The sequence below is a fragment of the Sander lucioperca genome, chromosome 20 (assembly GCF_008315115.2).
Source record: "Sander lucioperca isolate FBNREF2018 chromosome 20, SLUC_FBN_1.2, whole genome shotgun sequence".
In the NCBI taxonomy this organism is placed as follows: domain Eukaryota; kingdom Metazoa; phylum Chordata; class Actinopteri; order Perciformes; family Percidae; genus Sander; species Sander lucioperca.
Window position 1 is genome coordinate 5,579,484 of NC_050192.1, and position 25,656 is coordinate 5,605,139.

Below are 25,656 nucleotides of genomic sequence, written 5' to 3' on the forward strand. Positions count from 1 at the left end.
TGAGAAAAGGCGACAGGAAGACAGATTCTACATATCATGTTATTTCCCCCCCCGTATAACCCTGTTAAATGTGTCACATGAGAGAACTGCTTCACTTGTTCCTTCTCAATGTGCTTGTTTAATTAAAACTGGATATAATATACTATTGGTTTCAGCCTATTCTTTAAACCTGTAGTGTAATGTAATATATTTATACTTTGGAAAAGACTTCCAATGTAATAAACCTGTTTGGTGCTCTGGTTTTACTCTAAAACACATTTAAATTTAACTTATGATTTCAACATAGTATGAATCACTAATCCCATTGCACTTGGTAGACTGTACACATGGAGACATTCATGTTTTCTCTGAAGATTGGCTCTTCTGATGAACTTATAAATGACATACCAAATACAAATGTACTGTAGATGTGGCATTTATTTGTTTTCTTAAATTGAGTATGATTTCAAAACAGTCACAGTGTCATATTTTCACAAGAGCCCTCAGCTGGGCCTCAGCAAATCAAAGAACACCGATGAAGGCCACAGGCTTAAACCTATTAGTGTATCTGTAGTATCTGTATTGCTTGAGGTTTGGTATTTCAAACTGCCTCCCTTCTTCGTGTGTCTTGCACAAAGTTTTTAACCCGTTCCCAAAATCAACATCAAATCAAATTCACAAAACGTTTCTCTGTAACAGCAGCATATCAACACATTCTGATATTCACTCCTCAGCAGATCTGAGGGGAGCTACAGGGTTGAAGAGTGGCCGCTGCTGCCTGAGGTGCAGCTTGCCATAACTCATCTCAAAGTCCATCTTAGTTCCTACAATAATGTCCAGGCTGCCAGAGCACACGTCATACCCGTAAGAGGCCAGATTCTGGATGCAATGAAGCACAATTTGCGTAGTGAGCTCCAGGATATTTGGAGATTCCTTCACTTGCTCCATGCTCACTCCAACATCCATCAGTCCTTGGAATCGCCCCACCAGGGTGGGCAAGGAGTAGTAAAAAATGGCCGGGCAGCGGATCACAATTTGCTTGAGTTCGTCCTTGGAGCAGGCGAAAGCCCCCTCGATGTAGGCCAGCGCCTGCTGCATGGCCTCTGGCTGCAGCTCTGCAATAGAGGCACTGAGGCTTGAAACCAGGTTGAGGAGCTCCGCTGTGGTGAAACCCTGCTCCCTCAGAAAGCCCAGACTGTCCCTCCAGGCTTCAGCCGGCCGCAGCAGGATGAACGGGTTCTGGCTCAGGAGGTTCGGCAGCCAGATGCGCAGGTTGACCTCATCTCTGCCCAGGTCCAGGTAGGTCTCCCTCAGTGTGGATGACCTCTTTGTTCAGCTCCACAGGTCGACTGAAGCTCTGCGGGGCGCTGGCCATCAGCTTGCCGATGATCCTGTTGCTGAGGCGGAGACTCTGGAGGTAAAGGATGTTAGCCCGCTGGTTGCTATGGTGAGTTAATGTGAAGAAAGAAGCTGGGAACTTTTCAATGATGCTCATCAATTCACGCTTGTTGGGGCAGACAGACACCCAAAGGTCTCTCTGGGCGGCCACGTCCTCCGGTCGACACAGGACAGCTTCAGGGTGAGTTTCAAGGATGCGGGCGATCGCTGTTGGGTCTGCCCCCATGTCCCTCAACAGGTCTGCAGTTTCTGACACATACGCAGAGTTCTCAGACAGAACCCATCCCCTGAACTTCCGTACCTTTCGAATGTCCACTGACAGTTGATAGAGGGAGTCCATTGTGAGCTGGTTTTCCAGTGTTTTGTTGGGAGAAGTCACTGTGAAGGCAGAGGCAGAGGGAACTACGAGGAGCCTCATCCTCTGGCAGTAGGTGCACAGGGAGGCAGTGGTGACACAAAGCATAGTGGATCTGCATGGAGAACAATAAACATGTCTAAGTGCAGTGAACTTGGAAGGTGGCGCCCTAGCCACAAGTTTCCTAGTTTGATCTTACAAATGCATTTAGTTAAACACTGATGCCTTTAAAAAAAGTGTGTAAAAAACTAAATTAGGACTCATTACAGCAGTGACTTAATATCCCTCATCCCAGGTTACACACTCAGTTACAGTTTATTAGCTAGACCAAGCTAAAACTACTGAGCCCTGCAGGGCTCAGGGCTGTTTGGTGTATAAAATCCCAGCAAGAAAGTTGACATATTCCAATTACTTGTTTTGTCAACAATAGTCCAAAACACAAACATATTTCATTTACTACAATAGAAGACTAAAGAACTAGCAAATATTTATATTTAAAAGCTGGGACCAGTGATTTTTTTAGTGTTTTTAGATTTATAGTAGCCTAATTCACAATACAAAGAAAGAAAAAAAGTATTACAAAATCTGAAAAAAATCAATTTGTTAGTTTGTTTTATTCTTTCTTTTTTTTTTTTAGATCATTTTTTTTTAAATAATTTTTTAGCACCATTTATCATACATACATACAGAACAAATTCCACAATACGTGCCAGGTAATGTCAAGTGGTGCATAGAACAGATAAACAAAAATTGAACAAGAACAAAAACCCTTTCCCATAGGCTGATAGTTGATGATTTGGCTTTCTTAATCCTTGCTGTAGAGAGCTCAAGCATAACTATGTATAGGAAATACGAGAGCCAGCGTTGAGCTATCATTTTCTTGGTTGCAGTTGAGCCAGCTAGCCAAATCTTCCTCGGTCTCTCAAGCAGGTGTAATTTAGAGTCATCATTAAATAACAAAACATTCAGGTCAGTATGGGATTAGATATCCTATCACATCAGATATTATTGATGTTGTTTTATGCCAGAACTCATGCACCTGTTCACACTCCAAGACCATATGTAGGAAAGTTCCAGTTTGTTCAGGTTGACAGAATGTACAATAGGGAGTGGGAATGGCTTTCGAGACGTATCTCTTCTGAGGAGTCCAATATGTCCTATGACATATGTTGAAGTGGATATACTGGTGGTTTTATTCTTTCTAATCCTGTTAACTTTACCTTATCTTAGGGAGGCTGTGAGCTGCATTACAGGACCCTTATACTCTAAAATGAAAGTGGATTCATTCAACATTTTACTAAGCATTTCTACAACCACACTTTAAGATTTGCATTTCAATTTTGCCCCTTAAAAACCTTTAGTTTACTTCGGGACCCACATGAATGCAGTCACTACACAAGCAAACTGCAAAGAAATAAAGATCGCAGTACACTGGAGTACATAATCAATCAAGAGGATTAGGTGTCAACCTGTTTTGCTTAGAGGCTGGAACAAACAAAGGGAACAGTACACTGTGTCCTGACTGCTGGCTCGCACATGCGGTGTTACATGTTACACTATACAGTAGGCTATGTATTTTATAACTTCTAACGTTACGTTAAAACCAGTGCCCACGACTACAAACAACACAAGACACAGAAAAACATGCAAGACGTAATAGCGCCAAAGAAAACACACAGAGAATGTTTATTTATATAAAAATTATAAGACTTTTATAAGAATTATAAAACAGGTAATTTTACCAGTTTTCAAGCCTTGCAGCCGGAGGACTCCAAACACCCACTGGTCTGCTTTCATAAAATGAGAGGAGGAGCTGGGCGGAGTCACAGAGCAAACGGGGGGGAAACCATATCCTGCAGCCCGGAGGAGGAGGAGTAGGATGGAGGCGGTGTTTAACATCCAGTCCCGCCTACCGGACCATTAACGACCGAAGGTATTATCCTCGTCTGACCCACCCCTGAAACCCACCTTCATGAATGTGGAAGGTATACTGCTGGCAATAGTGACTAAAATGTAAAAGCTACATCGGCTAGTTATGAAATTCGTTCCGTTTCAACTATCCTCTTTCGGCTGTGCTAACTATAAGCTAACGCAGGCTAGCATTTAAGGATACACAACTTGACTGAATAATTAGCATTACATCTGTAAATACCAATACTTGCTGTATACGTTATGCTAGTAATTACAATACATTAGCTACACTATGGCTAAGAGGACCCGAATGGATAACCTTACACGAATTAACCTACTAGTTACCGCTAAATGCAACATAGTAACACACTGTGGCATAGAGGTGTAAAAAAAACTAGCTAGCTTACAAAAACTAACGTTAGCGTTAGCTTATTAGCGTTAGCCATAGACATTATATAAGAAGCATAGACTGAAGGCGTTAGCTTATTAGCGTTAGCTTAACTGTAGGCCTCGCATAATGTTTTGTTTGGGCTTCTGGATACCCCGGGCCTTCTTCAACAGCTCAAAAACATACTTGGAAATTGTTTTTTTATCACCTTATTACTTCATGTCTTTTCCTAATTTAATAAGATTTGCTTATAAACATGATTATATACTGCTGGCATGTTAAAAAGTTCACTACAGAAAACTGCATAAACTCCTCAAACTAAAATAATATACACTCAGTTGCCATATCAGGTAACTTAACTTACACCTAGCTACAACTAATGCAGTCTAATATACCAGCCCTGCAATAAATAATAACCTTCATTAAAGTTATAATAATTTTCTGTTGAAACAGTGTTGTCTATGTTGAACTAAGCATTTTAGAAGTTGCAGTGTGTGGTGCTGTTGAACTGTTTAACAGGTGTTTCCATTATTTTGTCTACCCCATTCAATAAAGGTAGGCTAAATAACAAACATCTCTACCTAATTAACTGGCGACTGAGTGTCTATTTCCTTATGCATAGCCAATATAAAATATAAAAACAATACAAAACAAAACTTTATGGCAATTTCCATATTTTGTTACCTTCATCAAATGTGCTATCTCAGTTTGTTGCAAAGGAAAGGGTTCACTTTTCTAATAAAGTCTAAACGAAAAATGTATTTGAAGGAAATAATGTTATAATTTTAACAGTGGTATCTGTGGGACCCCAAAATATTGATAAAATAAAGGCAACACAAAGTTTAAAGTCAGTACAATACAAATTAATAAGTTAAAAAGTCTAAATTAATGTTTTTCTTTGGGTAGCACACAGGTAACTGGAAAAAGAAGACAACATGACATGAGCTACTGGAGATATAGCTGCAAATTCACTGCTGGCTTCTGCAATCAAATTGGAGGTTGCATACGTTTAGATGGGTGAGTATATGGATTTTATATCTCCCTTTTTCATTTGTACTTTTAGTGTATGCATATTTAGATATATTCTTTCACTAGAGCATTTCAAGTAGTGATGGGTCCTTCATGAAACAAAATAAGTCAGTTGTGTCAGGTCATAGGCCTTTAAATATTTTGGGACAGTGTCTATAAAGGCGCTGACACACCAAGCCAATAATCGGCCGTTGGACAGTCTGGCGAGGTCAGTGACTCGAGTCTGTTCGGTGTGTTCTGTGCCGTCGTCCGTCCAAGGGGCTGTCGTCTTTCATTTTGGCCGATTTGACATGTATAATCGGCGGGGCGGGCACTGCCGGCAGTCGGACTCAAATGACCCATCTGATTGGTAGAGTGCTAACCCGGAAACGGGGAGCGGAATGAGCGTGACTAGAGTCTCTCAAAATCTGACAAAAATCTTTTAAACTGACCTTTGTTGATCTGAAATGAAGACAGATTCAGCAACTGCATGGCCTATTTCTTGCTTAAAATGTTTTCAGAAACACGTTTCACTGAACTATTTTAATACTATATGAGATCGTATTCTGAACAAGCCACCATGACAGTCTGTCTTTGAATTTCTCATTAACATATATAAAATGGACCAACAGATCCCGTTGCTCTGGACGGAGACCAGTGAAGGATGTTAGAAGCACTTTTCCGGTGATGGCTGAGCGTTACTGCGCAGCCTCCAACTAAGCTTGAAGACGTAGATGTAATGTGAGCAACCTGTCTGAAAGTTGGAAGTCTTCTGGTAGCTGTGCCAAGAGAAATCTCAATCATTACCAAACTTGCAGAGACGGAGAGCGTAGGTATATGTAAGGAGATAACATAGGCACATGCTAATAATTGCTAACTAAAATGCTAGTTAACATTAGTAATTAAACTTAAACAACTAATGTGAGTCGAAACTGCCTGCGAGCTTCTCCTGTACTATACGGTAATTTCTCTACTGTGTGACAGTAAGTCGCGTGGTTATGACACAATCGTTAGCCTATTTTTACAAAAACGTCTGCTACGGAGCCGTAACGTGAGATACAAGCTAATGGAGTCTTTTATACATTGTCGTGTTTCTTTAGTAATAAACAATGGACAAATAGAGTCTTTAAACGCTTCAGATGTAAAGTTATTAGCTGTCAAAGTGACGTCAAAATGAATGGCAGTCAATGGGATGCTAACGGGAGGTGATGGCTTGTTAGCATCAAAATGGTGCCATAGGAGCTACGCGTTCGGTTTCGAGGAGAAGCTTACCCCCTTGGAATTTCCCGAGAAACAAGACCCACGTGACGCGTTTGTCCAATCAGCTGCCGGTTATCATTTTTGGGCGATAATACAGATTAGTGCCGCCTGCTGTTATGGAGAAGTATTACGTCTCGTCGCTTTGGTGTGTTCCGAGGCACTTTTTTGACCAATTTGGGGAGACTGATCAGCCCAACTGCCTTTTCTGCCGACATTTGGCCGTCGACCCTGTGTGTCTGCGCAAAACAGGCACATTGTTAATAAATAGTATTGAAATATTAAAAAATATGAATCTGTTGCTTAATTAGCATGGACAATGAATATCCTCAATCTGGCAGGAATGAGGACAGACAGTATTTACTGTAAAGTGGAGAATACTGTGGGACACACTATTCACACACAACTGTACTGCACACTTCTGATCAGACGAGGTCGCTGTTCACACAATGTTACCTGGCGAAGTATAAATGCTTTCTGTGAACTGCACAGATTTTTCTTACAATATGTTTACCTTACTGATTCTATCTGGGGAGAAGCACTGTCTTGATTGGGTCAAATCACTGCTTTACTCTGGATGCTGGTTCATTATTTATATTAATATACACAACTTATATTTTGAAAAGGTCCTAGCAGGATGTCAGCCTCTTCAAGTTTGTTTTCTCAATTTGATCACAAACCAGTTGCATAGAGTTTTACTGCGTCACTCTATGTGTTCATTTTGGACTGTGTTAAACAGCAGAAGACAAGGCTATTTATAGCCCTCATCATTTGCTGCCTTTCTTCGCTGATAGACACAGTTGTCCCTTGCCACCAGCAACCAAGAGTGCCTTGAAAATACTGGAACCACCTGCTGTCCTCATGTTGTGCACAGGCATGTTTTAGTGGAGCTTAATCCACTCTGGGATGAGACAGGCATGGGACATTCTTATAGGCATTATGATTTGTTTTTTTGGTCTTCTGAGGCTACGGTTATCGTCACTCAGAGCTCTAGAAGACTTGTATTAAGACTGAAATTCAACCCCCTGGAGATAATGTGTATCTGCCACGTACATGTACAGCAGAATAATGTCAGAAACTTTATTCGAAGGAGGCACATGTAATAGTTTAATTGGGATTCGTAGACGCAATGGAGCACCTGTCTCCTTCTGTCAGTTATCTCATCCTCTACAAACTACGTGTGTCCCTTTCCACTGATAACTCAAGACTTGGGAACATACATTCTTGACAGCAGCATTTAAGTGTTGCAACGTGGGAGCACTTACACTTTAATCCCCACAGCGCTGAAAGCTAAAAGCCTCAAATAGCAAGAATGTTTTAATTACATTCCAAAGTGGAGACATGGCCGGAGCAGTAAAGCTCATCTTTCACTTCATTGTTGTTACTGAAGGTCTTTTGTGGTGCTTATGTTCTTTTAAGTGTTGTTTTTCTTTACAGAAATAACTGTTGGCATAAAAATACCAATATATTAAATGCACTAACTGACTGCTATAAGAATAACTTTACAAAGTGTTTTACAGATATAAAAAACAGATGAAGACAAAGAACTAATAGCCATAGATAGTCCTTTATTTGCTAAATTAAGAGTGTAAATATAGCTCAGCTTTGCACTGCATCTCAAAAGTAACATGTTAGTTTGTTAATGCTACGGGGTGCAGGATATTCAAGGGAATGGCTCATTTTGGAAAATGTGACAGGCAGCTGTAACTTCCCTTCATGAAAGTCCTCACCGGCTCTGACGTACTTAAGAGATTGCAATGTGCTTTGTTAATGGAAGTTCTTAAACATCACAAGCTTTGCCACAGTGGCTTTTAAAATATCATGATGGATTAGCAAGTTGTGGACACTGTGAAATATCCATTGACTGGAGGATCCATAGTTTTGCAGGGAGTTTTCTCTATTATCAGCTTTCACATCTCTGTCTCTTGTCAGCACCAGATGCTCAGTAGGCCTTTAAAAATATGGATGCTATTTGTTCTGGATGATACTATGTGTTGCTTTGTGGGACTGGAAAGCACAAGTGTGTAAGTGCATCTGTTGTGTATCTGAAATAGTCTCTCATCTTGTCCTTACAAAGGAATGAGGAGGCGCTGTAGGGTCAGAGTAGAGCAGGGGGGGGGGGAGAGGCTGACAAAGTTTGGTGAGGAGAAAATAGACTATTCCATCTGTCTCAAAATCTGCCCTGCTGCTGACCTACACTCTGGAGACTTTGGTCAGCCTATCGTCACATGGTGAAGGCAAACCCTTAAAAAACCTCCAAGCTGCATGCCCGAGACCCCAGTCTTCTGTTGTGTGCAACACACCAGCTGGTCTTGGTGTTCGTTCTGCTTTCTCTACCCTAGAAGGCCTCCGAGGTAACATCATGTCAGACACTGAGGAAATTGTGGAGGAGTACGAAGAAGAGGAGGAGGTGAATGAGGAGGAAGAAGAAGTTGTAGAAAAGGAACTGGAGGATGATGAAGCAGAGACGAAAGAAAAGCATGCAGAGGAGAACGAGCAGGAGGAGGACTCCAAATGGCGGCCTAAGACAACTTATGTGCCAAACATTGCTCCTCCAAAGCTCCCTGATGGTGAGAAGGTGGATTTCGATGACTTGCACCGAAAGAGAGTAGAAAAGGATTTCAACGACCTCCAGACCCTGATTGAGTCGCATTTCTCCACCCGCCAGAAAGAGGAGGAAGAGCTGGTCGCGCTGCGTAACCGCATTGAGCGCCGTCGATCAGACAGAGCAGAACAACAACGTGTCCGCTCCGAGGAGGAACGTGAACGGCAAACACGTCTGGCCGGGGAGAAGGCGAGGCGTGAGGAGGAGGCAGCCAAACTGCGCGCCGACGAGGAGGCAAAGAAGAAGATGATATTCACCAACAAGTCCTTTGGCGGCTACCTGCAGAAGGTGGACCAGAAGAAGGGCAAGAAGCTGACAGCACGGGAGGAGAAAAAGAAGGCCCTGATGGAGCGCCGGAAGCCACTCAACATCGACCACCTGAACCAGGAGAAGCTTGCGGAGAAGGCGCAGGACCTGTGGCAGTGGCTCCACCAGCTGCATGCAGAAAAGTTTGAGCTGGCCGAAAACCTCAAGAGGCAGAAGTACGACATCTACGTGCTCCGAAACCGAGTCAGCGACCACCAGAGGGGCTCCAAAGCATCCAAGACCTCCCGCGGGGCCAAGGGCAAGTCTGGTTCCTGGAAGTAAACTAGACTGCCTCTAGTTGTTTCTGGACTATTTGTCTCCTTTTTACAACATGTGTCATGAAAGCTATCCTATGGATTGTAGGGCTGAACGAAATCTAATTGCGATTTTTCTGCCAGATATTGCGATTGTGATTCGATTCACGATAAAAAAAGGAAGTTAAAAGTAAAAAGTTTAGCTAAAGTTCAATATTCACTTGGAGCATTATAACACGAGACACCATCAAAACTGCTCTATATTCTTATGTAATGATGAGAACATAGATATGAACTTCTAGAAATAAGTGTTTTTCTTTTAACAAGCATGGGACATTGAACAGTCAAACAAGTAACTGTTTCTAACTGTTTCTAAGCTAAAGTTATAATAAAAATAATTCCAATAAAAATATCAGTACTTTTCTGTAAACTAAAATGTCTGAAATGCCTCAGTTCATTAGCAGCATCTACATATTGCACCTTCTACCATCATGTTAAATAAAGTAATACAAAATAATAAAAGAAATCCACTGAAAGTGGGACATTTCTGTGAACAATCTGTGACATTATTCCAGCATTTATCTTATGAAAAAACAGTAAATATAACAATAATAAGAGGAATAAAAAAATGTTAAACCAAATATTACACCAAACATTTAACTAAATATTGCAAATTCGATTAATCGCGGTCTTCACGATTAGCTAATAGCTATTTTTTTTAAATCTGGATTTTTATAAAACGATTAATCGTTTAGCCCTAATGGATTGTGAGTGGATTTGAGGGGGAACTGAAGTGCATGAAGTTAATCAAGCCATAACATCATAAATGGTATAAATATCTGATTGTTCTAACTTTGTCATACTGGTATTCATCTGTTTACAAGCTGTAGACTTTATTAAATCTGATGGAATGTGTGGTGGTGTTGATTTCCCTACTCAACTAGAGTATGCAGTGCTTTGTGGTTGTTGTTTTTTATCTTTGCATACCAACAGTAATTTCACCTGTACAACTTTTTTTTTTTAAGTCTTCAAACAAAGTGCCAAAATGTAATTTGTTTCCTATAAATCAAATCACATTTTAATATCTTTAAGTCAAGTGACATTATTTTAATAATTGTGAAATGTTCTGCCTTAAATCCAGTTGATCTTGATACTTTATTCAAACTCAAGCGCTCTTGAAAATGCAGTTTTTACTCTGCTCTTACCTTGTTAACCAAGAAACCTCTTTGAACATGTCACTGTTTGTTTTTTTCAAGGCAGAAATGTTAACTTTATTGTTGTGATACTTACAGTAATTGAATGACTGCTAAGGAGTGCCATTTTGGTTGTGTTAAGATCTAACAGGTGTTGCACAGCTGACTTTTTAAGGAGCTAAAAAAAGTCTCTGAGGCTCAGGACTAGCAGTGCCTGAAGTGTTTTTAGCAAAAAGACCCAACTGTTGACTGAAGGGTCAAAAGCCCACAGCTCTGAGAGTCTGCAGAGAAGCTTCACAGAGGGGCGTTTGATGTCGTAAAGATATTTAACTGCCCTCAACAAGACCCCGTTTTTAAACACTCACTCCACAAGACCCCGTTCTTAAAAACTCTTAATAGATACAGGCACAGATTCAACAACAAAACAATTATTAGTTAATGAGCTCATTCTGATCATTAGCCTCTAACTCTGACATTAGTTGGATAATTAATGTTACTGTGTGACTGAAGTGACATGTAAACAAAATGCACTTGTCTGCACAAAAAAAGAAATTGCCACTGGCTGGCAATATCATTAAAAACACATTTCCTATTTCTGTTTCTATATTTATTAATCAAATTAGAATCAGGATTATGTAGCACCAGAAATGCTAGTTAACACAATTTAAATAGTTTTTTTGATTTATATGTTGGCAGTTCTTTCCTCACATCTTTAATTTAAAGTATTTCATGTTTCTATAACCATTCTGAACCAAATTCTTTCACAACTATCCTTTTTTTTGTGTAAAAAGATCTTAATCTTTGAAAAACAACATTTAACTTAATTGCATTTTACATTAAATGCAAAAAGGCTATAAAAACTCAATTTTTATATAGATTGAATCTAGTTTGATCATTCAAAGACTTAAGACCACACTGCAATGATCTGAATTGTTACATCTATTCAATTTTAGTCCTAAAATATTGTCATGCTGTAGGTCAAATGAATGTCAAAGTGTACAGTATTGGAATATTATATCCACTAGGAGGCACTAGAGCACCAGTTTGTAGCAGACAGCTATTAATACACACACTTGTAGAAAAAAAAGTGCATTACATAACTAAATGTTTATGCATGTGACACATATTTTTTGATTCATTAAATTAGCTCAATCCTTAGGGAGTTGGGTTGGGGATTGGAGGGTCGCTGGTTCAAATCCCTGTACAGACCAAACTACGGAGTCTGGTGGTAGCTGTAGAGGTGCCAGTTCACCTCCTGGGCACTCCTGAACCCCCAACCGTGCAGGACACCTGTCTAGCAGATGCAGCCCACTCACTCTGACATCTCTCCATTTGTGCATGTATAGGACCCACTGGGGATCAACAAAAAGTATTTTTGTGTATATATATATATATATATATATATATATATATATACACACACATGCTTTATAAATTATCATTTTATGTCAGACCAAGGTATGGGAAAATCTCTCCCATACTTGATTGTCACTCAAGCTTTGAGTGTGGATGCCTTACCACTGTTTTGCTCTCATGGCCGTGACAAGCCATTAAAGCCTTCCAGGCACAGCAGTATGCCAACAGGTTACCATAGAGACTGGGAGAGGCCAGATCCCTCCAGCCTCAACACACCCACTGTATTGATGATGTTGAGAAAAATGCCTGACTTGACTGCGTCTTGACATACCGGTACATCAATCGACTACCTATGTCGCACCAGGGAACAAGATGTTCCCAAAACTCTGAAGTTAATTAGAAAACAAGCTGTTGCTGGATCGTGATTCATTTTATCTACACCTGCTCTGCTGTGATGGATCCCATTTAGGTTGAAATGCACTTTATGGTGATGCACATGGAGTTGAAACGTGTCCACTCATATCAAACAGCAGCTGCAGGCTCATTGGGGGGTCGCTGTCTGCTCATTAGTACCCACCAGAGAATAGAGGATAATGTAAGCGCTGCATGATTGACAGTTTCTGGGCCACACTTTCAACTCTGACCGGGAACTTAATATGTGGTTCAGTTATCCATAGGATATTTGTATTTTAATTAAATGTTTGCTCTCTCAGCAGTGCAAAACTATCCTTTAATGTCCTCTTTCTGGATTAGAGCAGATCTCTAAACAGGTTCAGAGCTCTGCCACCAAAGTGTGACTTCTTCAAAACAGTTTGACTGTGTTGGGAATTAATTTAGATATCGGACCACAATTGTGTGTAATTTGACAAAAATAAGATGTCAAAGTCTTGCTTTCCTGCATTACTGACAGATGATGGAAATTTAGAACAAGCCAATTGGTCAGAGAGAAAGAGTCCTGCCAGCAGATGTATTATTTTTGGCATCATCATGCCAAAAATAATACGTCTTAAGCAAAATACTAAAGTAAAATACTATTAAGCAATACTTTGAGCAGAAAACAGGATACAACTGAATGTGTACATGAGTTTGGTGGCATTATACTCTGTAGTATATACAGGAGTATAACTGCTACTTCTGTGGCAATAATGCACACATACTTTACTGCAGTGAAAAAATGACAAAAACAGTATTCCAGCATTAATTTACATCTGAAACTGTATTCAGTAATTTCAGCATTTTGGGCATATTTATATCCAAAACTCACAACTGTATAATGGTTTGAATAATAATTTATTTCATATACCAACAATGGATCTGGCTAATGTGAAAGTGGTTGCTTATAATGACGATGCCACTGAGAATTATCACTCAATGCTGCAGTTCTACTGAGCATTTTAGTTTCTTTTAGTTAATTGATTTGGTTCTACCTCCTGCAAATTCCACTGAACCAACCCAGTGTGCAGCAGCAGCTGACAGCTGTTTTCAGGCTTTGATAAACCTACTGTGCACTACCCACCTGGCACCAAACAGACAGATCATTTTAAGCGACTAGCTGATGTACTAGCTGAAGTTCAAAAAAGTAACTTGATGAAGAGATTATGTGTTTGTGTTTTTCAGGTTGTTGCGGAATTCCTTCTGCCCACAAGTGGCCACATACAATAAATACTGATTTAATATTATAATTCCTTCAACAATTCAACAATAAAATGCGTTTTATGACTTGTCACCCCATTTTCCACTGGGCACGTCTGTGCTGCGTTCCGGCCGCATTCCGGTTTTGTTCCATTCTCCGCCACGCGCCATACCACAGCGGGAGCATCTCAGAAACGGAGCGTCTTGCCTGTCTGACTCGCAGATTATATTGTCTCTACAAGTACTTTACAGAACAATTACGTGTTATTAAGCTAGTATCTACTTTTCACTCCAAGCACTCCTGCAATTAAACTCTATGTCTTCTCCTTTCTGTCATCCTGATAGAAGAGATTTGTGATGTCTATTATATTTTTCCACCTCCAAGATGAATCTCTCCTCGTCCGTGGTGTTGTAGAGGAGACATATACGATATTGGGGGGTGTCTTTTGGTAAACTGACTGGATGTTCTCGCTGTTTCACTTCCTGCCCGGCTGTCCGGACGTGAAAATTGAGCTGGCGCGTCTCTTAAGAGGAGCGGAGCCGAGTGCCACTTCACGCGCACTTCATGGACGCGCGCTTCTTGGATGCGCCGTGGCACAGCTGGCGGCGCCTCCGGGACGCAGCGCAGACGCGCCCGGTGGAAAAAGGGGTTAGTGGGTTAGCCTTAAAACTATTTGATATGTTTGTTAGGATAACCTGGTTGAGATTTTGGAGAGCTAGTTAGGAGGCCTAGTTTATTCTACTATTCAACAGGTGGCTTAAAGGTCCCATGGCATGAACATTTCACTTTATGAGGTTTTTTAACATTAATATGCATTCCCCCAGCCTGCCTATGGTCCCCCAGTGGCTAGAAATGGCGATAGGTGTAAACCGAGCCCTGGGTATCCTGCTCTGCCTTTGAGAAAATGAAAGCTCAGATGGGCCGATCTGGAATCTTGCTCCTTATGAGCTCATAAGGAGAAAGGTTACCTCCCCTTTCTCTGCTTTGCCCGCCCAGAGAATTTGGTCCACCCATGAGAGAGAGAGGCATCATGGCTTTCAAACGAGCAAAGTGGCAGTTGGTCAAGGCCACACCCCCACTCTCCACCTTGCCCCCCCCCCCCTCTCCTCCTCAATAGCTACAGACACAGAAATGGCACATCCTAAGGAAAGCTCATTGTGGGACTGGCTCTAGTGGCTGTAATTCTGCACCAAGGCTGAATTTCGGGAAAGAGACTTCAGATACAGTATTAGGGGACCACTAAGGTCTATATAAAAGCATCCAAAGAGGACCATGTCATGGGACCTTTAAGTATTGAAATATCAGCTTTCACTTTAAAATGGATAATTAATTTGTATTACAGAAGAAACAACTAAGATTTCTCAGTCATAAAGAAAGAAAAAAGATAACTAGCGATCGGCTCCTTGTAGGTTTTTTTTAATTTTATTCTTTCTATCTGTGGTTTAATTAGTTGATTCTCACACAAAGGAGACATCATTTCAAAAAAGAGTTCATGTAAATATATGAACACATTTAAGGCCCTAACCAGAATATAAACAACAGCTGGTCGAGCCGACTGCCTGCATGTAAATGTAGCCACGGAGGAGGTCTTCTTGATTCAGTCATTATGTCTAAATTTCCCAATATTGTGTATTTAACTCTACAGTATTCAGCATAATGGCTGCCATTAGCCTGTGTGATGTAGTCGTTCATGGTGCCTATTAATTATTTACGATTTTCTATAATGAGAATTAAATTACATTATGCCTGTTGGTAAGCACCAGGAGAGATAAGAACGCATTTCCACTCTTGTGTGCTTCAGCGTTTTCCATTTTTATTAAATTCTAAATGTTTCTTGTTTTTATTATTATTGTTCTGGTGCAAAGAACCTTTGTTTAATATCTAATGACAGCAAAGAAAATTTGTTTTATGATTTGATGAAATTGTAAAAAAAAAAAATAAATAAATAATACAACAAAGGAACAAAAATAGCTTGTTACATTATCCCAGTTATGTCATGAATTCAGGTGGGCAGTGAGTAGTTGTTTTGAAATAGTTCACTTTTCAACATTTGTACCAGTCCATAAAGACAATAGAGCGTATATGTATTTTTCTGAGGCAAACTACAAATGAAGACATAGTTGTTCAGGAAAGATAGGTATTATATGATCACAATGTACAGTCTTCTAGAAAAAAATTGGGATCAGTAGTGGAAAGTGAAGAAGTGCTTACTATTTGCTCAAGTACTCTACTTAAGCTTTGACATACTTGTGCATTACTTCCATTTTACAGTTAATACTTTTTTACTTTTTTTTACTTAAGGATATATATTACTTTTACGCATTAAAATGTCTGAAAACGACTCCCTATGTTATATATTTTGTTGAATTGTAAACTTACATTATACCAAATGTTTCCAACAATTTTTAAACCCAGAGAAATCTTCATTTAATTTAAGGTAACTGTACAGGGTTTAATGGTTTTATCCAGTTTTAAGCCTGTTACGGTACACTTTTTAGATCTTGGTTTCTTCTTCTTGTTTTAAACAATATACTGTATATACTGGATAAAGGCTTTTTGTCATCGGATGACTGGATCTTATATTATCAGAAAAACAGGCTGGGCAAACGTTAGCTGCAGCTTGTCTCACAGCGTCTCCGCCGACGTGCCAAACAGCGTCGGATAAAACCTTATTAACTGCTTTATTATGTGTTTTTACCGGTTTTAATCACCGAGAATGTTTTTTTGGAGGAGACCTCTGCAGATAATTCAGCTCCCAGATTAAAAAAAAACACCTGATTGATAAAACACTGAAGGAATCCTTACCAGGAGAAGCTGACTGCAGTGACGGCAATGGTGGTGAAAACAGCAGCTCCCATGACTCCAAGCTATTTTACAACGTCAACAAACTGTATTTTGTTGTTGTTTTGATTGAGAGATCCCAAGTGTAAAAAAAAAAAAAATCATATTGTACGTAACATATTGAATGCAGGACTTTTAACGGAGTATTTTTATAGTGTAATATTGCTTCTTTTACTTTGGGGTCTGAATACTTCTTCCTCCAATGGCTAGGCTCAAATTGGCACATTAATCACTTCAGATAACTGAAGTGTTTAATATAGTTGTTATTGAATTATTAATTAGGCAGAGAATTGTATACTCAAGTAATAATAGTGATTTAACCCACAAGGGGATTATTGCAACGTGACACATTATTAAATTAAATCTACAGGTCAAGTAGGAATTAAAAAACATGAAACTCAGATGCGAGGCACACAGTGTGTTACCTTTCTGGCAAACAGACTTCAATGTGTTGTCCTATTATAAACACACATGCACACGGAATACCAGTGGGAAAACAATCTTAGAGACATGCTCCAGCTCTCTGGATGCCTTTAGCCTGTGGATAAATTAGCCTGCCCTGGAGACAGTGCCGTTTGGGCTTATCTCCAACCTCCTCCAAATTGAGGTGGGAGTTGGTGGCACCCAGAGGTATAAAGGAGATTTTGCCTATCCGACAGGGCATTAATCTCCGCACCTTCTAAGCATCCGGCAAGTTTTCGAGCCCTGATCCCTCTGGCCATATAAAGATTTCATATCGCCATGCATCCTATCAGCGCCTCATTGCAACCCTTTGAGAGTGAGTTCCTGAGTACATAGCTTCAGTGCGGGAATGTAGCTATCAGTCTAGTATATAGTCTAGATAGGAATAGTAACAGAGGATCTTAAATTACTGTGATGCTTATAACCAGACCCTCTTAGGTGGAGGCTCAGCTATCAAGTGACTTCATCTAAAGATGCTGTCTGTGCTCTGATCACTGCAACAGATTGATATGACTACTCTCTGTGACGCACACTGGTGACAAACATGTATTCGGTTTCTACAGCTTTATTGTAGCAGTTATTGAAAAAAGAACATAAAACAGGTAGTTCGTAAATACTGTACATAATATACAGTATAAACATTAACCATACACTCTTGAACTCTGACATTAACTACCGCAGATCTAACACTGTACAAACATATCTATATGCAACCCTACCATATTCATCATCCATACTAGTAACCTGTTTTTTGCATTGTATATATGTGGATCGCACCTTATTTGCACCTTAGTGTTATCCTGTTTTTTACATTTTGCACCTACTGTTTTGTTAGCTTAGTCTTTAGTACAAATGTATATTTGCACTCTTTGTATCTGCACTCTTTATTTTGCAAATGCTGCGCTGCAGTTTCCCTCAGGATAAATACAGTTTTATCTTATCTTATTTAAAAACACCAACCATAATAAGTCTTTTGAGATAAATTTAAATTACAGTAACAACTTGAATTAAAAAGAAATGTAGTAGCTCCAGGTTTCCCTTCAAGGCAGCTAAAGTTTTCTGTAATTGGTGATTTTGACTGACCATAATACAATTTTCAATGTTAACTGATAGTACTGATTCAATTAAAGTCTTATTCAACCGTTCCATAAGTTTCCTTTAATTAAAAACAATCCAAACATCTACACAAAAAAGAATGTCTCTGGAAGCCTTTTTACAGACTAAGGGGCCATCCACACGGAAACTCTTTTTGGTATAAACGCACAAACTTTCGACGTTTTGGCCGATCGTCCAAACAAATCCTGTAAACGCACTGCCTGAAGATGCACTTTTTTGAAACCTGGTCCCAGGGTGAAAAAATTCAAAAACGCCGCCCCTTGCGACTTCGTTTGGAGGGCGAAGCCACATACTTGCGTATCGATGATGTCATCGCCACACCCCTCAACCTCTAGCCTTCGACCTCTTATCCCGCGACGACTTTTCATAACAACAACAATTCACTTCGGTCCACACAAACGATTCTGGTTTCCTTGCACTAGCCATTTTCGTCGTCTTCTTCTTGTGTTTGGTTTCGTCTTCTACTGTCTGTCTGTATACAGCATGCAAGCTTTATGTGCATGCTCCGCCTCTTCTTCTCCGTTTTTGGTGAATTTCTGTAGCAGAAACAGTGTCACCTATAAGCCTGGAATACGAAGTATCGTGTTGAGTCATTTACAAATGGATCCGTTTGGACACAACTATTCTTGAAACGATGCCAGGGAAGATCGTTTTGGTACGTGTGGACGTGGGGCTTCTCTAATGTAATACCTGGGCAATCATCTTGCGAGCCCTTGTCGGGGGTCCTGACCTCCATGTTGGGAACTACATCTTCTCATCTCCTCTCACCCCTCCTAACATCAATGATTACAGTGGCAGGATACAAACCTAATTCGGACCCCCCATAAAGAACGGTGCATGCTGAATTTCATTATTTTGTAGCTTCAAACCAAGTGCATGTCAGAGTGAGTTCTTTGAACAGTGCAATTGTAATCTTATCAAAAAGTTAGTGAAGTAGTGAAGAGTACCAGCTTCATGCTTTTACTGCATTAGCAACAATAACGAGATGATACCTCTAATCTAAAGAATAATTACTAAGTTTCTGCTCTCTAATCATATATATATGTATATATATACATATATATATATATATGTATATATATATATATATATATATATGTATATATATATATATATATATATATATATATATATGTATATATATATATATATATATATATATATAGAACTATAGGATGGTTGACTCCTGTAGAATACACAGGGCCTGTCAGTGAGTCATTTCGAGTGAGTGAGTGTGCGTGCGTGCACGCGCGCCGGCTGTTGTACCGTCATGTATCGCGGGGAAACACTATAAATATAAAGCCATACAGTTACCTAACAGCTTCCTGGCGGCGGCGCCCACAAACACTGTGAGGACGCAGGTCAAAACTATGACTCACCACTGAAGTGTAGGAGCTCAGGCTGTTCCATTCATGGAAAAGCTATTCAAATACAACACTGACATCACACAGCTGCTAGCTGCTGTTAGCACAGGCTTCGGACTAAAGACCCTGACGTGATGATGTGATGTATCTACAAAAGCTCTCTGCGCTGATTATGTGTTTAAACCATGACCATGCCAGAATTTAAATAGAGAGTTTGGAACATAGATTGTCAATATCAGGTCTAATGTAAACAACACCCTTACAATTTTTCCAGTGTTAAAAAGATAATTTGACAAAGGCATATTTTAAGCTTTCAGTTGCACTCTATAACCAGCATCAGGAAGAAGGTAGTTTAGGTCATATGGCTCTAATGTGGGACTAATGTGAGTGTTATATACAGTAGACTGTAAAATGTGGATTTTCAACTCCAGTCTGTTTGCAGCATGGCTCTATTGATAACAAATAATGTCAGTCCGTTACAGTGAGCTGCAAACTTGGTGCAGTAATTTCTATCTTAATATAATGGTTCTAAATTGTGGGGCTTTGTGAGTAAGGCAATGTGTGTGCCATGTCTTTGCAAGATGGTTGCAAATTATGAGCATGCCAGTGATTAAGCTTGCAGAATATTAAGGCAATATTTATGTGGATGTTTGTCATTAGAATTGTTTGTGCCCCTCAGCCTTAAGTCAGTGGAAAAGAGCTGCCATCTGTATCTGTATTCATGTTCTACTAGCAAATGTTTCCCAGTATGTCCCGGCCCACCTGTTTCATTTGGACATTGGATGTGTCGTTGGTTATGAATTGTAGTACTGCAGGATGAGCCATACCTGTGATGGCATGAGAGGCATTTGATAAAAGGCTGCATTTAGATTCAAGCTCACATCCTCCACGGTGTCCTCTCTGTCTCTCGGGTGATTCATGCCGACTCCTCCACCTCTGCTCACCATGTAAATCAGCAGAGCAGCTAAAGTGGCCTGTTTGCACACACAACCTGCTATTACCACTATTCCCGCCACTGTGACGGCGCTCACACCTGTCGGAGCCCCAGTGAAGCTTCTTGTTTCCCATCTCAGTGTCACTCTCGATGTCTTAATTATCCTCAGACTAGATTTGAAACAGGGCTTAATACTTCAGAGGGTATCGGAGCCAAACAGAGCAGCAGGGATCATATCACAGGAGAGTAAATCTTGAAGAGGCCTTAAAAAGCTTTAGTCTTAGTCTTTAGTCTTATCTCTGGCAGTGTGGGAATGATTTTATAATCTGCACAAAACATTTGTGGATAGTGAAGCACAGTGAGGTTTTTTTGCACTGTACACAGAAGCACATAGATTCTTGTTGGTGTATTATGTTAATTCAAGTATTTTGTTCCAACAACACACTCAAAACTACCTTGTTTGTGTCTTCTTGGATTTTAAAGTTCATGTAAGCCGAATTGTGTGGTCTCCCTCATCAACTGTGAAGAAATAGCGTCTGAAGTCTCTGAGGTATATTGTGTGCATTAACTGCCCTTTTGTAAGTGACAGTATTTTTGGAAGTGAGTTGGATTTAAAATGCCTATGAGTGATTAATTAAACATTCACAGTGTTAGGTTTAATAGTTCAACTGCAGGTGTAAATATAAATCCACGTCATGGTTATTTAAGAGTTGGACGCTTCTGTCAAGACAAATCAATTGAAGGAGGAAGAGTAATGAGGATTCCTGTGCTGTCGTACCCATGGGGTAAAACATGTATTTATAGTCACTTTCATCAATATGTCCTCCCTCTGTGTCAGCTCTGTCTAATGAAAGATGAAATCTAAACCTTTCATCTCCTTTATTCTGGTGATGGTGATGGCTTGTTCCAGTTGATGGATAGCAGCTTGAGACTTTCAGTTTTGTTCTCTTGTCTTTTTTAAACACTTCAACAGGTTGTACTCACAACTATTTAAACACGATGCTTGCTGGGTGTTTTATTCTGCAAATTACAGATCATTTAAAACAAAGTTTGACTTTTAGAGCAAAGGCAAATATACAAGAGAACCCATTCAACCTTGAATTCTTCAAGCTACTTGATCCTCAAACACCTGACAAGATCAAAAAGTTGGAAAGATAAAAAGTTCTCACACCGTTATTGTTTTTGATCCCTCTACATTGCTAAACTAGCCTGGTCCTACCAGACTCTCGTACATTTCATTTGTACAGAGAGTCTGGCCACTCTCCATTGACAAGTGTTAACTTCCTTGAAGGCGGTAGTGGCGTTTTTTGGCACGGGTGAACCGGGCAGCCGCCCGGGGCGGCATTTTTTCATGACACATGGGGGGCGGCACAAGCACAAAAAAAAATCCTCAAGCGGTTTTCTACTGTATTATCTTTTCACCGTGTGGGGAATTGGTAAATTGGCGCCCCTGCTTGCTGAGAAGGTGCCGTGCCCACACTGCACAGAGAAGCCTCACCTCTGGGTCGAACGGGTTGCTGGGCATAGCTGCCGATACCGTTGGTGCTCCGCTAATACTGAGCGCCCACGAAGCTGATCGCGGTTATGTGTCAGTTAAACTTTTCATCTCCAATCCTATCCTGAGTTGAAAGATAGCCTACTTTACGGCTTTATTATCAAGTTGATAGGCGTGTGTGTTCGTGTCGGCCGTCTGAAATGCAAACATTTTTTGACTACTTTTTTTTTAAAGGGCGTGCGCCCGTGAGCACCCACGGAGGAAAACAAATCGGCGCCTATGTTGCTTGGGCTCCCAAATGGAACGGGGGATGATAAGGATCTATCTGAGATCTACCCCAACTTTTGGACTGCTCTCAGGATTGCACTTACTCTGCCAGTCACTGTGGCTCAAGCAGAGAGGAGCTTTTCAAAACTAAAGTTGATCAAGTCATACCTGAGGTCAACCATGTCCCAGGAACGGCTCACTGGCCTTTCTGTCAGTATCAATCATTCAATAGGGGAGCAGATTTCATACAATAACATCATTGATGATTTTGCAACAAGGAAGGCCAGGTCAGGTGTTAGTTTAGTTATTTATTTTATATTTTATTTGTATATTATTCTTAATATTTTATATTATTGTTGCTCTCTGCTCTTGTTACATGTTTTATATATCTGATTGTATATATTTTTTTCTTCTTTCGAAGGGGGTCTCGCCCTGGGTGTAATTTAATGTAGAACCTCCCCTGGAAGGCGGGTACTCTGTTGAAGTTTAAAACTATTGGATCTGCCCAGAACCGCTCTGGATCTGCCATAACCAATCGCTAACGTTTGGTCGTGACGTCGGCTTAGCATCGCTAGCGTTAGCCTTAGCTAACTAATTCACCACTAACGGAGCAAGCTGGAAAATCAAACTTTTCCCGAGGGCCACAACATCATGGCCACCAACAAAACTCAGCAAAGATTGTTCTTGCTCGGGCTTTAACTGCTGGATATTCGGCAGCGTTGCCACAACGGCCCGAATGGCTTTGCTCACACTTTTCTCCGCCGCCATTACGGAACTACAACTCAAACTAGCGCACAACCTCAACGTCATCGTTCTCAGCCACTCCCTCTGTTCGCTGATTGGACCGGTAAAGATTTGGCTGGAGAAAACCCGCGAATATACCGCAAACGCAGACGGAGTACTGAAGGAAAATGAAAATTGAGCGGAAGTACGTAGGAGGGCAGAGCCAGGTTAGTACTAAACGCCCTCCAGGCAAAAGCCACCCTCTCACCTCTTACGCTTTATTCACCCCTCCATACCAAGACAGGAGAGGACTGTTCATGTCAGATCAGCGTAAAGATGTAGACAAGCTTCTGATACTCTGCCAGACAGAGAAATTATTAAGCAACCACGAGGCTTTGTCTGACTCTCCGCAGATGTTCCAGGATGTCAGGGGGGCTTTACGTTCACTCCATGAAGATGACCAATCAAGATAGTATTACATCTCTCTTGGGAATTGAATTAAAATATGAATCTTTGTATTCATGCTTTCCATGACTGTGATGGAATCATATTAAATACTGTAATAATTATAATTTGCATATTTTCTGGAAATCTTTTACACCATACATTTGTGAATGATAATCCAGCTACTACCAGATGCACATTAGGCATGAACGTGCCTGAGAGCCATGATTTATTTTTTTAGTGGAGACATCGAAGGCCATAAAAAACTACTGCTAGGCTGTAATGGATGGTGGCATTACATAACTGTCAGTCCATTTACCCCTTTAACTGTAATTGTTCTTAGAATAGAACTAGTTCCCGCTACCTAGCCATTAATGAGTTGACCTTCGACCCTCTGTATCCAACGTGGCATGGAAAATTGAGCTATAATAAAGCAGACCTGTCTGTGCATACGGACATCTTTGGCTGTGAAGTGTTATTGTCTAGGAAACATGGTAAATACAAGCATTGGTGATACCAGATGAATATGATAACACGTCTTGGTCTTAATAAATATTAAAAAACAAATCTTAGACAGCCCTTTCCAACGGAAAAGGCAGTATCATGGCAAACATTCTTTCAGTATTTTAGCAAATGAACAAGTAAATATACAAATGATACTTTTCCATTGTTTTTCTTAAGTATATATATATATATATATATATATATATATATATATATATACTTATATATATATATACTTATATATACATATATATATACAAATTATATATATATACAAATTAAACTGTATTAAACTGTATTCTTTGTGAGTCATTTAGTCCACATGAAGATCTTACAGAGATCCATCTTCTCTTCTAAAAAACAAATCTTAATGAATATTTTTGATTAAATGAAAATGTTCTGTCATATTGGCATTACTTAGGCTCTTTGATAAGCTAGTTGATGATGGCTAATTAAAGGTGCCATTATTCAAAACAGGATATGTCTTCAAAGAGTAGTATTTGAAAGAAGCTCTCATCTTTATTCTTGTGTTGACAATTTGAAACTGGGATGGATGATATCCCCCAAATTATGACTAATCCTGCAGGTGCATTGTTGAGCCACGAGGCCTGTCCAATCTCCTCCTAAGTCCTCCAGCAGTGGTGTTAAATACCCAGCTCAAACACGCATTCAGGAAATGACAAAGCTTTAATTACATGCATCACCATGTGGAGCTATTAGCCCTTGCTAACTAAAGCTACAACTCCACTCTAAATATGGGTTTAGCGTTCAGTTTCATTGCCAGGGACACTAATGCAACATCCTCCTTTTGTCTCTCTATCTAATATTGCAGATCAAAGGGAAGTTGTGCTGCATGTCACCCTGCATGAGAGATCAAAATGTTCTCTTCATGTTTCACCATCAAACGGATGCAAGATGAGAAAGAGGGAGCCATCTATCTGATCAGCTTCTTAAAAGCATTTGACAAACTCAGGGCCTTGTATCGCTCGATACAGTGGTTGTGTAACATTTATTATTTGCTTTAACTCAAGTGTCTGCAGTGGTTGGTGGAGAAAGAGCTACTTGACTAACCCTTGTGCATCACTAGGGACATTTTGGGCTTTTAAATTTAAAGATTTTTCGATCATTTTGGCTGTGTTGAAACTCCATTTGGTAACTTTTTTTTTTAACAATAACTAACTTTTTTTTAACAATAACTTTTTGTCTAATTTGCTTAAACTGTCACTATATTCTGACAGCACTACACAAATCAGATAATCTGTGGAAAAAACATGTTTCTCTGCCTCCTCCTGGTGCTCCTTAAGGCATGAGGAAAACAAACAAAGAGCTGAGGAGTCTCTACCCGGTGTCAATGACTGCTCGTGAACTGCGGTGAAACTGTAAAACTAGGCAGCGCTGATCAAATATGAATCAAGAACCTTTTAATTTCACAGCTAAACTGTACACTAAAATATGTTTCTGAAAACATTTGAGGCGTGAAACAGTAGGGCTGGGCGATATGGCAAAAAATGTTATCACGATATATTTTCCCATTTTGATCGATATCAGTATTTATCACAAAATATTTTTTTTGCTGATACTGCCCGTTTGAATTGCATCCTGAATGAAGTCGGAAGAAACCAGAGGTTTAATTACACTTAAGAGTATAGTTTATTAACAAACAAAAAACATGCCTTTACAATATTCAGCACAATGTTTTTGTTGAGATCTCACATTACAAATTCACATTATGATATTATTGTATTATTCACATACTGGTCAACGGAGCTGTAGTGCCCTCTACTGGCAAAAGAAAACATAGCCCTGTTTTCCTCATACAGTCATTTTACAATTACGTTTTCCTTTTTTGTGTCTGCAAAATCA

The 25,656-nt window shown here is 39.9% G+C and overlaps 2 protein-coding genes, 1 long non-coding RNA gene and 1 pseudogene across 8 annotated transcripts in view; 2 read left to right on the forward strand and 2 right to left on the reverse strand.

Annotated features, from left to right (window-relative positions):
* Positions 1-410: 410 nt before the first annotated feature.
* Positions 411-3,584, reverse strand: LOC116060127 (annotated as a pseudogene).
* Positions 3,585-25,656, forward strand: part of ppfibp1a (PPFIA binding protein 1a) — a 128,477-nt gene continuing 106,405 nt past the window's right edge. For 2 of the 6 annotated variants that reach the window (XM_035996015.1, XM_035996016.1), the window contains exons 1-2: positions 3,586-3,835; positions 4,938-5,048. In XM_035996015.1, coding sequence (XP_035851908.1) covers positions 3,768-3,835; positions 4,938-5,048 — 179 coding nt within the window. In that variant the 5' untranslated portion in view covers positions 3,586-3,767. Of the gene's footprint in view, positions 3,836-4,937; positions 5,049-25,656 lie in introns of all 6 variants that reach the window. The other 4 variants (XM_035996021.1, XM_035996022.1, XM_035996017.1 and 1 more) reach the window with 3 other exon arrangements.
* Positions 5,576-25,111, reverse strand: LOC118493980. The gene is made up of 3 exons (XR_004896038.1): positions 25,035-25,111; positions 10,656-10,661; positions 5,576-5,588 (listed from the first exon to the last, which is right to left on the reverse strand). It is a non-coding gene; the product is annotated as an uncharacterized LOC118493980 (long non-coding RNA).
* tnnt2c (troponin T2c, cardiac) lies at positions 8,482-9,826 on the forward strand. The gene has a single exon (XM_035996023.1). It carries the CDS (start codon positions 8,659-8,661, stop codon positions 9,487-9,489), a length of 831 nt encoding a protein of 276 aa, XP_035851916.1. The 5' UTR covers positions 8,482-8,658; the 3' UTR covers positions 9,490-9,826.